This window comes from Nicotiana attenuata, unplaced genomic scaffold (assembly GCF_001879085.1).
Source record: "Nicotiana attenuata strain UT unplaced genomic scaffold, NIATTr2, whole genome shotgun sequence".
Lineage (NCBI taxonomy): Eukaryota > Viridiplantae > Streptophyta > Magnoliopsida > Solanales > Solanaceae > Nicotiana > Nicotiana attenuata.
In genome coordinates, this window is record NW_017671338.1 from 133,089 (window position 1) to 145,905 (window position 12,817).

General features: G+C 41.9%; 1 protein-coding gene across 1 annotated transcript; it reads right to left on the reverse strand.

Annotated features, from left to right (window-relative positions):
• Window positions 1-1,402: 1,402 nt before the first annotated feature.
• Window positions 1,403-2,217, reverse strand: LOC109207645 (E3 ubiquitin-protein ligase RHA1B-like). The gene has a single exon (XM_019370594.1). It carries the CDS (start codon window positions 2,063-2,065, stop codon window positions 1,565-1,567), a length of 501 nt encoding a protein of 166 aa, XP_019226139.1. The 5' UTR covers window positions 2,066-2,217; the 3' UTR covers window positions 1,403-1,564.
• Between the last annotated feature and the right edge of the window lie 10,600 nt (window positions 2,218-12,817).

The window sequence follows — 12,817 nt, forward strand, 5'->3', positions numbered from 1 at the left end:
GGTTGTTGACCAACGAAAAGCGATTTCTGATGTGAATTCGGCGGGTCGTCCCCCCTTCCTACGGGTTCCCCCAGCGACCCAGTGACACACCAACCACGCCCCTTCTCTTTCTCCGATCATAAAGCCCCGCGACTTCCTTTTCATTTGGTAGGGCATGCCAACGAGATCTCATGAGAGCTTTGAATCAGTAAGCTCATGTGAGCTAACTCCAAAAAACCCGTCCACAGTTCAGATTTTAGGCTGCAACTCGCCTGCATGAAGCGATTCAGTCGGTACTTTTGGAGTCTCTCTCTGTAGGCGTGCAAAACAACAGAGCCCCGGGCTCTTTCCCTCTCGACGATGAAGCTTATCCCCCATCGTCTCTACCCGCCAGCGCGCGGATGGATAGGGCGGGCGAAGCGCGAAGGGGATGGATGTCTGAGCGGTTGAAAGAGCTCCCCAAAAGCTCATATGACTCCAAGGTAGTACATATCCTATAAAAGCTATCACAATCAGCTGGTTCACGGTAATGAATGGTGGTATCGGTCGGGGCAAGCACAACACTCGTTCCCGCAGCCCGCTTAGTATTGAAATCGAGTTGGCAGAAAGTATCGAAAGTCGGCCGCCCGCCCTACAGGATCCCCTTTCTTCTCAGAAGAGTTAGGGAAGGCAAAGGAAGAAAGCCGGGCAGGTGCTTTAAGAAGGCGCCAGTTAACTCCCCATAGGCAGAAGATTCCTATCCCCTCCCGGAATTGCGTTATCGGAGCCGAGCCAGGAATGGGTTCAGCTACAGAGGGTAAGAGAGGGGCGGACGAGCAAGTGGGACGGGAAGTGGTGTTTCTGAATGAATTGGCAATGAAAACATGGAATTCCAACTCCCAATCTTGTTCCATGTTGGGCACTGCACTGCATTCGAACTGTCCAGTCAGAGACAGTCGGAGAAAGAAAACTTTGGAGGTGATGAAGGTGATTCCAGCGGCTATTCTTTCAGGACTCATGTGTTTTCTTATGGAAAAAGATGAGAAGTTTTTTCATGCCACATATTTGCTAAATCTCCATAATCATCAACTAAATACTTTGTTAGTTTATCAGTAAGCACAAGACCACATAAGGAAGATCCTATAGCTAGGCAAAACATGAGAGTTTCATTTGCGGAGGAGGAAAAGAAAGGAGGAAGAAAGGAGCGCACATGTAGCAGGAAGAAGGAGGGGCTTGAAGTTGTAAAAATTAGGGTACAGGTCAAATAATTTTAAAAATATGGGTATAGATTAAATGGAAGCGACCAAATAGGGCGCCCCGTACAATTTTTACGAAATATGGGCTATAAAATTGAAAAGTAAGGAGTCCAGTTTTTCTTATGTGAAATTTTTCTATTTTTATATCTCTTACATGTAAATATAAATAATTTTCGAGAAATTGCACATAAAACTAAAAATAGATTGTGATTGACCACAAAATCAATTGACTATTTGCAGTATGCATATTCTAATTTCTTGTATATACATTTCACATTGTCAATTCACCTCAACCTCTATCCTACCCCTCCAAAAAACAAAACAAAAATAATCACAAGAAAATGGAAGTACTATAAACCGGCAATAATGGGAGAAAAATCGCCGCAAAAATCAGAAATCCCAGACGCCAACCAAAGCCTCTCATTAAAAACCTCCTGCATATCCTCCGGTATAAACGGCGTCCGACAAAGCGGACAAGTCTTTTGGTCATGGTCCATCCAACGGTCCAGACAACTCCTATGAAATATGTGACGGCAATTTGTGAGCCGTCGGATCTCATCGTCCCCATCAAACTCGTACAAGCAAACCGCACAGCTCTCTGGTGGGTCCACTAGCTCGGAAAACTTGACAACCGGTAAAAGCTCCCGGATTAGAACACCCGACAAGGAATATTGGAGCTCCGAACAAGATTCGGGTCGGGCTAGAAACGGCATTTCGGGTTCTAGAAAATCCCCAAGACCCAGAATAGTTAAAAGCGTGCAAATGAATTTTCTAATGTAACCCAAAATTGTAAGAATGTGTACGAGCAATTTTGGAAGAAATAGGTCCGTGTAGCCTACTGGAAAACCCATAATTGTTACTTGTCTAAATAAACAAAAATTAAGCTGAAAGATTAACAGTAGAATTGAGAGATGAAGATAAAAAAAAATTTCCCTAAGATTGACAATAGAACTCACTGATATTTTTGTTGTTGAGGAGAGAAAACGGGAACGGGGAAGGTTGGGTTATATAGGGGGGTTTCTGGTTAAGAAATGATGAAAAGACAGAAATGGGGTTGAGGGGTATAGACGAAAAATTGGATGGGGAGGGGGGGTAGTAGGGGACGTGACAGTAGGGTCAGCAGATACTGATTATATATGTCTGACCCATTTGGAGGTGTAAGACTGTTTGTTGTACGATTTGAGCTGCTGGCAGTAGGACACGTTCTCTCCATGTCTTTATTTATTACTCACTCTGTTCCAGTTTATGTGAACCTATTTCCTTTTTGGTCCGTTCCAAAAAGAATGAACCCTTTCTAAATTTGGTAATAATTTAGCTTAAATTTGCAACTCTACCCTTAATAAGAAGCTTTTATAACAAGACAAATACTATGGGCCCCATTTGGACTTGTTTAGGACCACAAATTCTAAAGTCTTCATTTTTTCATAAACTCTGTGCCCAGTCAAACAGCTTCACATAAATTGGAACGGAGGGAGTAGTTGTTTGGACATAAAAGATATATACTATTAAATTTTTTAAAAGAAATTGGAGGTAAGTTTAAGATGAGTATTTGAAATTTAAAATTTATGTTTGGATATATATTTATTTTATTTGAAAAAATATTGTAGTTTTACAAAGAAAAATCAATTATGTATAGGTTCAAATTCGGCAACCACGACCACTACCGAGTACGACGAGGAACGAGACTATCGTGGTGTAGCATCTGATGGCCGTCGTGGTTAAAGGCAGCGACCAAGGGCGGTCAATTGATGCACGACGTCTACGATGGTGTAAGCTTAGTAGGGGACAACAAGGATATGCTTTTCGAATATTCTTCATGTTGTACTTTTTTAGGGTTTCATGGGGGATTGTCCCTTATAAATAGGAAGAGTCAGTAGAAAAAGAGGGAGAGACAAAAAAGACAAAAGAACACTTTGTAAAAGAATTGTTGGAGAGTGAATACAAAAGTAGTCTGGTTCACTGATTGCAGGAACAAGAAAGTATATATCATTACATCAGATAGAAAAGATCCAAGGATTCCCCAATCATCTGATATTTTTTCCTTCCCTACGCCGATTGTATCTATGCAGATTGATTGTGCATTAACGTCTTCACATTTATGAGCATTTATTCGATTCCAGCATCCTAGTCACATTATTCATCTTACTTACTTCCATCGCTAGATCTAGATTTTATTGTGCTTAACTAAGATCGACCTCATCATTATCATTAATTGATTTAATCAAAAGGGTTTTCAAATTCTTTGATCAAACAATTTGGCGCCATCTGTGGGAATTTCTTTAGTTAAGATTTTAGTTTCATCTAGATCATAAAAAGGGATACTCACCTCTTTCTAGCTTTGCACAAACTAACAATGGCAGGAAAATGAGATGCAAGGTTAAAAGCAAATGCAGGAGTCACAACCAACATCCTGAACACCATAAACGAAGACGGCAAGGAAGATAACGAAAACGTGATACCAAACACTACACCTAGGGGAGACACTTCACCTTCCCAGCATGAACGCGTAACTGCTTCGCGCGAGAAGGAAGCCTCCACGTCTACAACAGGAGAGGCCCTACCGGCGGTAAAAAGACTACTGGAAGAGTGGCTGACAAACACTCTGAACAACATACTTGATAAACCCGCTCAAACGGAGAATGGAGACATTACACACGTAGATGTCGCAACAATCGCCGACGAACTAGATACCTGCCGCACAGGTAACACTCATACTACTATTGACACAGGTAATGACGCACTCACAGCCATCCTAAAGAAGATGGAGGAAATGGAAAATGAGAATAAGGCACTCCGTGACCAGATGCAGGAGCATCAAGAAAGGGTCGACAAAATACCAGGCGCCCCAAAGTTGTTACCAAAACAGGACGTTGGTCGATTAATCGAACAACCATACAATGAATAAGCAACCTCCCACGCCATTCCAAAAACCTTCAAAATGCCACCGTACCTGAAGATATACGATGGTACTACAAACCCAGAAGATCATATCATCCACTACGTCACAGCCGTAAAGGGCAACAATCTTTCAAAAGAACAAGTACCATCGGTGCTGCTGAAAAAGTTCGGAGAAACCCTAACAGGGGGAGCCCTAACCTGGTACTCGCAACTATCAGCACGGTCAATAGCAACATCCGAAGAAATGGAAGACAAGTTTGTCACCGCTCATGCAGGAGCTAAAAAGGCGGAAGCAAGGGTAAATGACATTTTCGCCGTTTGACAGACGCCCGGCGAGGGACTCAGGGACTTTCTAGCCCGATTCAACAGGGTGAGAATGAGCCTACCAAATGTGTCAGAGAGGATGGCGGTAGCAGCCTTCCAAAACGGGTTAAACAGGAGTGGGTCGAGAGCGACTAGAAAGCTGTTAAGCAGGCTCATGAAATACCCTCCCACCACATGGGAAGAAATTCACAACGCCTATTGCGCCGAGGTAAGGGCCGACGAGGATGACCTCAATGGCGAAGGGACCAGCACAACGCCTATCACAATGACGGTCGAAGGGACCAGCTACCCCATCTTAGCCGAGAAAGACATCAGTCCTACATCAGGGCACCCATCCCACCTCCTCCGCGGCACACAGATGTCCCACCTCGACATACCGCGCCACATCGAAACGAAAGAAGTATGCCTCCACTCTTATCTGCTCACAATTTTTTGTTTCCCCTTCAGATTTAGTGTACGCACTAGAGAAGCTCGGTCCAAAGGTGCAATTGCCGCAAAAGATGAAATCCGACCCGAGCACCCTGTCACACCTCCTTTTTCTCTACACCCGCGAGGGCGAAAGGAGTTTTTCCACTTAAAGGACAATCGGAACGGGATTTATTATTAATATTCAGAGTCGCCACTTGGGAAATTTATGGTGTCCCAAGTCACCAGTTTAAAATTCCGAATCGAGGAAAGTGTGACTCTGTTAACAGTCCGCGAACCAGAAATCCGGGTAAGGAATTCTGTTAACCCGGGAGAAGGTGTTAGGCATTCCCGGGTTCCGTGGTTCTAGCACGGTCGCTCAACTGTCATATTTGGCTTATTTATTTGATTTAGTATATGTTTTGACCTATGTGCTTTTTAACTTTGAACCGCTTTTATTATTATTTTTAAGAGAATTGCAACGTCGTGAAAACATGTCTCGAACCGCGTCACATAATGCACCCGCGATTTTTGAAACGTTTCGACTTCGTTGAGATTTGGATTTGGGTCACATAAATGTGCACCCGTACTTAAGAAGGTAAAATTATTACAAACGCGCCTAAAGTGACTAGCGCATTATTATCTTTGGGGAAGGTCGTGAAATTCTCTAAACGGCCCGTCCCGTAGTCTAAGTATTTTAGTACAAGCATTTATTGAGGGCCCCGCAATTTGTATTTTATTCGGCGAGGCTCGTCTTATCATTTTTATTTAAAGGTCAATCCTAAGGTGACTATGATTTTCTTCTTACTATTTTGTCTCTAAAATAAAATAAATCAGAATTAATTAATATTGTAAGCCCGGATTCAAGTTCAAGTCCGGGTCCAAACAAAAGGAAGACCTTTTAATTCGAACCCGCTACCTAACTCAAAAGCCGACACTTGCATCATGAATTGAACAAAATCCTTAATAAATCCTTTAACATTTTGGGTCTCAGCTACTACCCCGGGTGGAAAAATACCGGCCACTTCGTGAAAAGCTTGCTTTGGGTCTTTGGGCAAACAAATCTAGGCCCAAGTCCCATCTGAGTAAAAGAGCGATCATGTCTGGCCCACAACCCAGGGCTGATTTTGCTTGTTTCAAATTACTGATTTCAATGTACAAACATGAGTTTAATGGTTTGCAAACAAGTAAACATTCCTGAGTTCGACCCTGAATCCAACTTGATGTGAATAAACAACTCAATGATATACTATTAACCATACGTAATTGGATCAGAAATGCTATACATTCACATCTGTTTTAATTAATTCCTCTCGTGGATTTCATGCGTGACTTGTATTAGAACTACACTAACAAGAGCCTGTAATTCATTAGAACTAAATTCTAATCAGTAACTGACTACCAAATTTGAATCTGTTAATATTACAAGTGTTGTTTTTGTTAACTAGTCACAGTAGTTCGAATTCCCAGTTGTTAACTACGAATGAAGATCACAAATCTCAAAACAATTTCCTGTTCCAACTTTCTCCTAATTTTAAAAATCGAATTACACAAAAACAAAACTACGCTATACTTAAGGCCAATGAACAATCTCCAGTTTAATAGTCCAAATTGTACAATCCAGAATCAATCTAGTTACACAAATGACACAAAATATCAAGTAGGCTAACTGTTTTACAAATTAAAATCAAACAAAAACGGGATGAGTCCAGATATCAACTTCAAATAGCATATTTACTTCATTTCCATAGACTTGAGAGCTACAGAACATATACCTGGAAGTGTGAAATAAGAAGTAAAAATGAGGTCAACAACAGCAGGTGATGAACAACCCAGAAAGTAGAATCACGATCCAAAAATATTTCAAACACAACAGAATTAGTGAATCAGCCCAAAGCAGCACCAATATAATCAGAAACGAACCCAGCAACTCAACACACTCGATGAAGATCCCACAGCCAATTCAAATGAATCAAAAACCAGTGCACAGACAATTTAACATACTTCAGACTTCAGATATTGAACAGAAATTGGGAGATTCCAGTGGTTTTGAGATCCTAACTAAGCTAGAAGTTGAATTTAGTGCTGGAACTTGAAATTAACCTAACGAAAAACTAATGTAACAATAATTTTTATGATTTCTATTGTTTTTTCTGAAAATTTTGAGAAGACAAAGATCCAAGGGAGTTTGGTTTTTAAATTTGAATTTCAGATCTAGGAAGCTTGGAGAATATTTTTGGGGGGAAATTTTGAGGCTCCAAAACTTGTGAATGAAGTAAGGGTCATGCCCTTTTATAGGCACAAATGATGCCTATCAGATTTTCAGCTTTTCTTTGTTAGTCTTCATTCATTTTCAGACTTGGTCCTTTATTTTTAAACTTGTTACACAAGTAAACCCACTATGTTTTCCTAAGATCCCAAATTAACCCACTCTAGGGGATTCTAGAGAATTCTATTTCAGTTTTAGAAGATCCTCTACCCTTGAATTGCCCCAATCACCCCTGCTTTATTCCTGAAATCACTAACCTACCCCCGACCTTGATTAAACCATGGTCAACTAACAAAACATGAATTTTAGCTGTAACAATGTAATCACTACCCAAACTCTTGTTATTCTATCAATTAACAAACAATAATCAACATAACACTATGCTAAAACTAACATGAACCACTAATCACAATCGAAATGACACTGAACTTAAAGCAAAATCAGTCAGAATCAATTTGACAAGAAAATTAAAAAGGATTATGAGAACAGGGCAGAACAAGAAATCATGAACTAAACTAGACATTTGTTCTAATGAAATACAAAAGAAAAGCAAACTCACCGAGAAAGAAATCCGGCCAGTTATCACTTTCCAATTCGGCCATTTCCGATGATATTTGAACGCCCTAGGTGGCGGAATCTTCATGAGGATGGTGAGGGGATCACATAGTGCCAATTTGGTACAATTTGGAGCATTTAGGGTTGCGGCCGGAAAACATTCAAATCAATATTCGAACGGTTCCGGCCATATTCGAGGGTCAGAACCTTGGGGGTTTGATAGAGGACATGGAGGCGGTCTTATGGTGTAAATTTGGTGGTGTTTGGACAAGGTGATGTTTTGGCCAGAAATTCTATGATTTGATATTCGACGGCCTAGGGTGGGTTTTAGGGAAAATTGATGGTGGATTTGGATAGAGGAAGGGAAGGGGGACTTGTGGTGAAATTTTGGGCGAATTTGGAGCATCGCCGCCGGCGGAGGCGATTTTCGGCCGGCGGCGGACAACGGAGGAAGGCGGAGACACGGCAGGGTAACGGTGGTGTTACACCAGCGGCTGGAGATAGGGCAGGGGTACGAGGAGGGTAAAGAGTGTCTAGGGTTAATAGGTTTTTTAGGACACTTTTATTAAAACATTAGCATCAACGTGAGCCGTTGGATGAGGGTGATGGACGGTTGAGATTACTCGACACCAAAACGGATTGATAACCTGGGGACTGGACCGGGTGGGGAGACGGATTCGGGCCAAATTGGTCTGGGCTGAAGCAAATTGGAGTGGGGTCGTTTGGACTTAAACCAAATTTGGCCCAATTCAACTAGCCTAATTCCCTTTTTTATTAATTCATTTTGTTTTCTTTTTATTGCTTTTGCTTTCGTATTTTATTTTTATTTTATATTTTTGTATTTTTATCTTGCATTTTTCTGATTTTATAAAATGTAAAAAATTAAAACCAATACTTAAAATAATTCGAGATTACACTATTCAAATCCTAAAATTACTTAAAATTCTACTTAAAAGATAAATGCAACAGTTAACAATTAAAAGTGCAAAGAAACTATTTTTTGTGATTTTCTTTAATTTTTATTCTAAACAAATCCATACCTAATTAACACTAAAAATGTGAAATTAAATTCCTAATGCAAAATGCATATTTTTGTATTTTTAATATGAATTATCATGCAACCAATTAACACCAAATTCAACAAAAATTCACAAAAATCGTAAAATAATAAAGAAATCAATTATTTGAAACTTTTGGAATAAATTGCTTAGGGCAAAAATCACGTGCTCACAACGACCTTAGTGGATTTTGGAGTCGTGACAACATGGTATCGGAGCACTAGGTTCCTAGGGTCTCACGAGTCATGAGCAAGTCTAGTAGAGTCTCGCAGATCGTTACGGAGACGTCTGTACTTATCCTCGGGAGGCTGCAGGACTGTTAGGAGTACTTCCCTTCTTGATTCCTCATCATGCGATTTGATCCATGGAGGATTATGTCTTTAATTCCATCCTATTCAATCTTGTGCGAAGCGAACCCCTTATTATAAATTGAGAGTTGAAGGATTGTAATGGTACTACCGATGCAGTGCGGGGTGTTTTTCCATGCATAGTTGTCTGAGCTATTATCGTCCCCTTGTGAAAGGATATTTTATCGTTTCAGCTCAGTAGCGGTACTTCTGAGAGCTCTGAGGCTAGGCACAAGCTGCCATGATGTTATAAACTATTGTTCCGCGGTATTAATGTGATGGTAGGACGTTGCCTACGTGTCGGGGCAGTGAATGACTTGAAGGGAGGTTTACTCAGTACATAATCTGGAGAATTCGGTATTTTATCCCCGGCAAGGGAAAGGCAATCAGACTAAGAATGGTCAGATGTGGGCTGGTGGAGTAACGAGACTTGGTATTTGCGAGCGTGGTGGAGTCTTCTTCTACGATGAGGTGTCGTTGTCCTAATTGAACGTACTAAGTTCGCTGGTATTATGATCTTCTACAATTTGCCTTTGGGGCAAGATATTGCGAAATAATATTGGAGATACAGCTGTCAGATATCGCAGGGTGCGGTGGTTTACGATTGAATCAGTTTTTCTAATGTTGACGGCTCGAGAAAGATGATCTCCGGAAAGGTCTGAAGTTAGTAGCAATTTGTGGGTTCAAGTGCCACGAAGATAGATTTTTTTAAGGCAACAATTGAGCAGCGACGGACGAGGAAGGACATGTGGGGAGTGTCAGGCGGTAGCTAAAATTTCTAGAAGGCCAGGTATAAGAAGCAAAGGTCGAGTAGTCGACTAAAGAGGTGAGTCTCGCCAAAGTGGGAGAGTTTGGGGTGACTTGGGAATTTTAGTGATTGGTGATTTAGGCCTATAGATTTATTTGAATTTATGGGCCATTATGCGGCAGGAGATTCGATATAACGGAAAGGAGTTGTTTGACATGAAGGAGGATACAACCTAACTTTGAGTTGAAGGGATGTTGCCGTGCAATTAATTGATGTCCACGAAGGGTGAATGGACTTGTGCAGCTAGAGAGTGAGCTTGGACTCAGGAGGGCCATTAATGTCATGGTGATTGCACCCCGTGTAGCAGTGTTGGAAAACGTCGGCACGCAGATTCTACGGGCGGGATATCTCCAGTGAGCAGGACGGCGGTCGCATGGTTGGCGAAGCTTCTGCAAGGGGTTCTATTGGCTATACAGCAAAGAGATCGGTCGTGTGAACGTGGTTGATGATTCAGAGAATAACAATAGGGTTTTACCGAAAGATACCGAGAATTTTGGCGGTCGATTGCGCAAGGTTATGTCAACAAGAGATAAAGTATCCTGGTGAATTCTAGAATTTGTGTAATAATGGCTTCAGGCTAAGTGGGAGAGCCCCACCGCCTATGATTAAGGATTGTCCGGTTAACTACTTGTGAGGTTCCTGATTATTAGCATATTGATGGGTTATTTCAGCTACAGGAAAAAGAACATAAGTGGTAATTCGAGCAAAGGAATTGTTAGAGGCGTGCTAAGGTTGGCCTTTTTGGCCATGTTCAGACTTGGGGAAGGATTCAGGATTTATGCCTGGTGGAGATGTGGGTTTCAAGGGAAGTGATTCTGCCGGGTGCTTCGCCGATGGGGTATTCATGTGCTAGAAGATTTATGGAGTTGATTATATTCGGGGCCAAGTCAGAGCGGGTGGCTCTCAGCAACGGTCCTAGTGGGTTCGAAAGGGCAAAGCGTGGTGATTAACGATTGCGAGCCCATAGGTACGGTTAAGAATCAAGCTTGGTAGCAGCTTATGAGAAGGGGTACAAGGTGTTCTATGATGTTTTGACTTGCAGTGTAGCATTTGGGAGGTATGAAATGGTTCGTGGGATTTGAGACAGCATGGTCTCGTGATTCAAGGTCACTCAAGATGAGTGCGGATGGAGTGTGTCATGTGTTGAATGGAGTTATCATTATTTCTAAGGCAATCAAGGATAAATTGGAATAAGATAGATTGATTAGCCATAGTTGAATAGGCATGTTGGTGGCAGTGATCAGTCCCTTCAGCGCGATTGAGTTATGCAAGTGAATTGTGGCGGTACGTGTGAGGCTGGTCGGCCGCCGTAATTGATGTTATTCGAAAGTATTCTACCTATGGCCTGCTATGCATAGGCGGACTTCGAAAGGGCTGTGGTAGCTTAGACTACTACTCAGAGATTTACATATTCTAGAGTCATGAGAATTCACCTGTGTGTTGCTATGGTTCTCCTGAAGTGAGATAAGTGAAGAGTTTTATATGATGAAGTGTTAATGCATTGTGGTTACGGATCTATGATGAAAGATCGTGTTCTATAATGTGATGGCATGTAGGGTGCAGCGAGTGGTACGGAATTCGAAGAGGGGATCAAGGTTGCAGTTCGGTGTTGACCTAGATGTCACGAGCTCGTATGGGCAGGGATGTAGTCCCGACGTTTAAAGTAAGCTGGTATTGTCTTCAGCGTCACCTGAGATCGATATTTTGGGAAAAAGGCTTTGCATCCTGGTTAAGGATTCTTGGTCGCTCCTTAGCGTTAGTGCGGTCGGTGATCTGGATGTACAGATTTGTTATCAGTCACGGGAAAGTTGTATAAGTGTGGCATGTAGTCACTTGATTGGTTGAAGAGTTAAACCAAGTGGGAAGATTGTGGTGATATTTCTAATTTAAGAATGGATGCTTGGAGGGCACTCGATATATTGGGTTGTGGACCGTGGAGGACTACTCCGGTTATGATTGTTGTCCTTGTGTGTCATGAGGAAAGGGAAGTAATTATGGACCTTTGAAGGGTCATTAGCCTAGTTCAGTGCGATCAGAACCAGCTTGAGGTCTGTGGATGGATTTAAATGTGGATATGGGCTCTATATCAGGTCAGACGTGTTCATTTCAGTAATGCGCTCCTTATGGAGTAGTCAGGGTGTTATTTCGTCGTCGGATATTTCATGTAAGGATACATCGCGCCGTGTGAGTTGTGAGATGGCTTGGGAAATTGCTTCTGTGTTGAGGTTCCGCGTAGAGATGATGTTATATGAGCAAAATGGCTCTTGAGATTCAGATCGTATATCGCACCTCAGTTGTGCTTGAGTTTTGTAGCCTATGGCACTATATGTCTCCCCAGGGATAGTATTATGCACTAAGAGTGCTTGTGACCGATATTCGATATCTTGTTATAATGAGCAATCTAGCCCGGTATGTACCTCCTTATGTAAATTTTATGTGTGGACCGGGTGGCACGCCGCCATGGGTATGTTGTTTGGATCGGGTTACGCGCCGCAGCAGTACGATGTTGGGTACAGTTCCCCGTGTCTGTTTCATGTGTTTTGTTTCCTCCTTTCCTGGGAGGAACTTATATTAGCTGTGTGCCCACATCGCATGCATGATTCTCCAGCGGGGTGTCTGTTTAGTTATGTTAACCGCGTCGCGTGTATGATTCGCGAGCGAGGTAATTGGATTTCCATTTCAGAGTTCATTTTCCTTTTGTCATGTTCGAATTCATAGCCTATTGGCACATTGTGGCATCATGTGAGACTTTTGACCATGTCCGGGGTGGCTTATTGCCTGAGCAGTTCGTACTGGGTGAGACGAGATCATTGGACTTAGGATCAGTGCAATCTGAATATATGAAGTATATTAAGGAAAAGACCATTATTTGGTTTAGAAAGAGGTGATGGTTCTTGACATGAGTATAGACCCTATGAATCGTAGATTCGGCAATTGGT

Coding starts and splice junctions, on each gene's coding strand:
- LOC109207645 (XM_019370594.1), bottom strand. CDS start 2,065: ATGGGTTTTCCAGTAGGCTACACGGACCTATTTCTTCCAAAATTGCTC.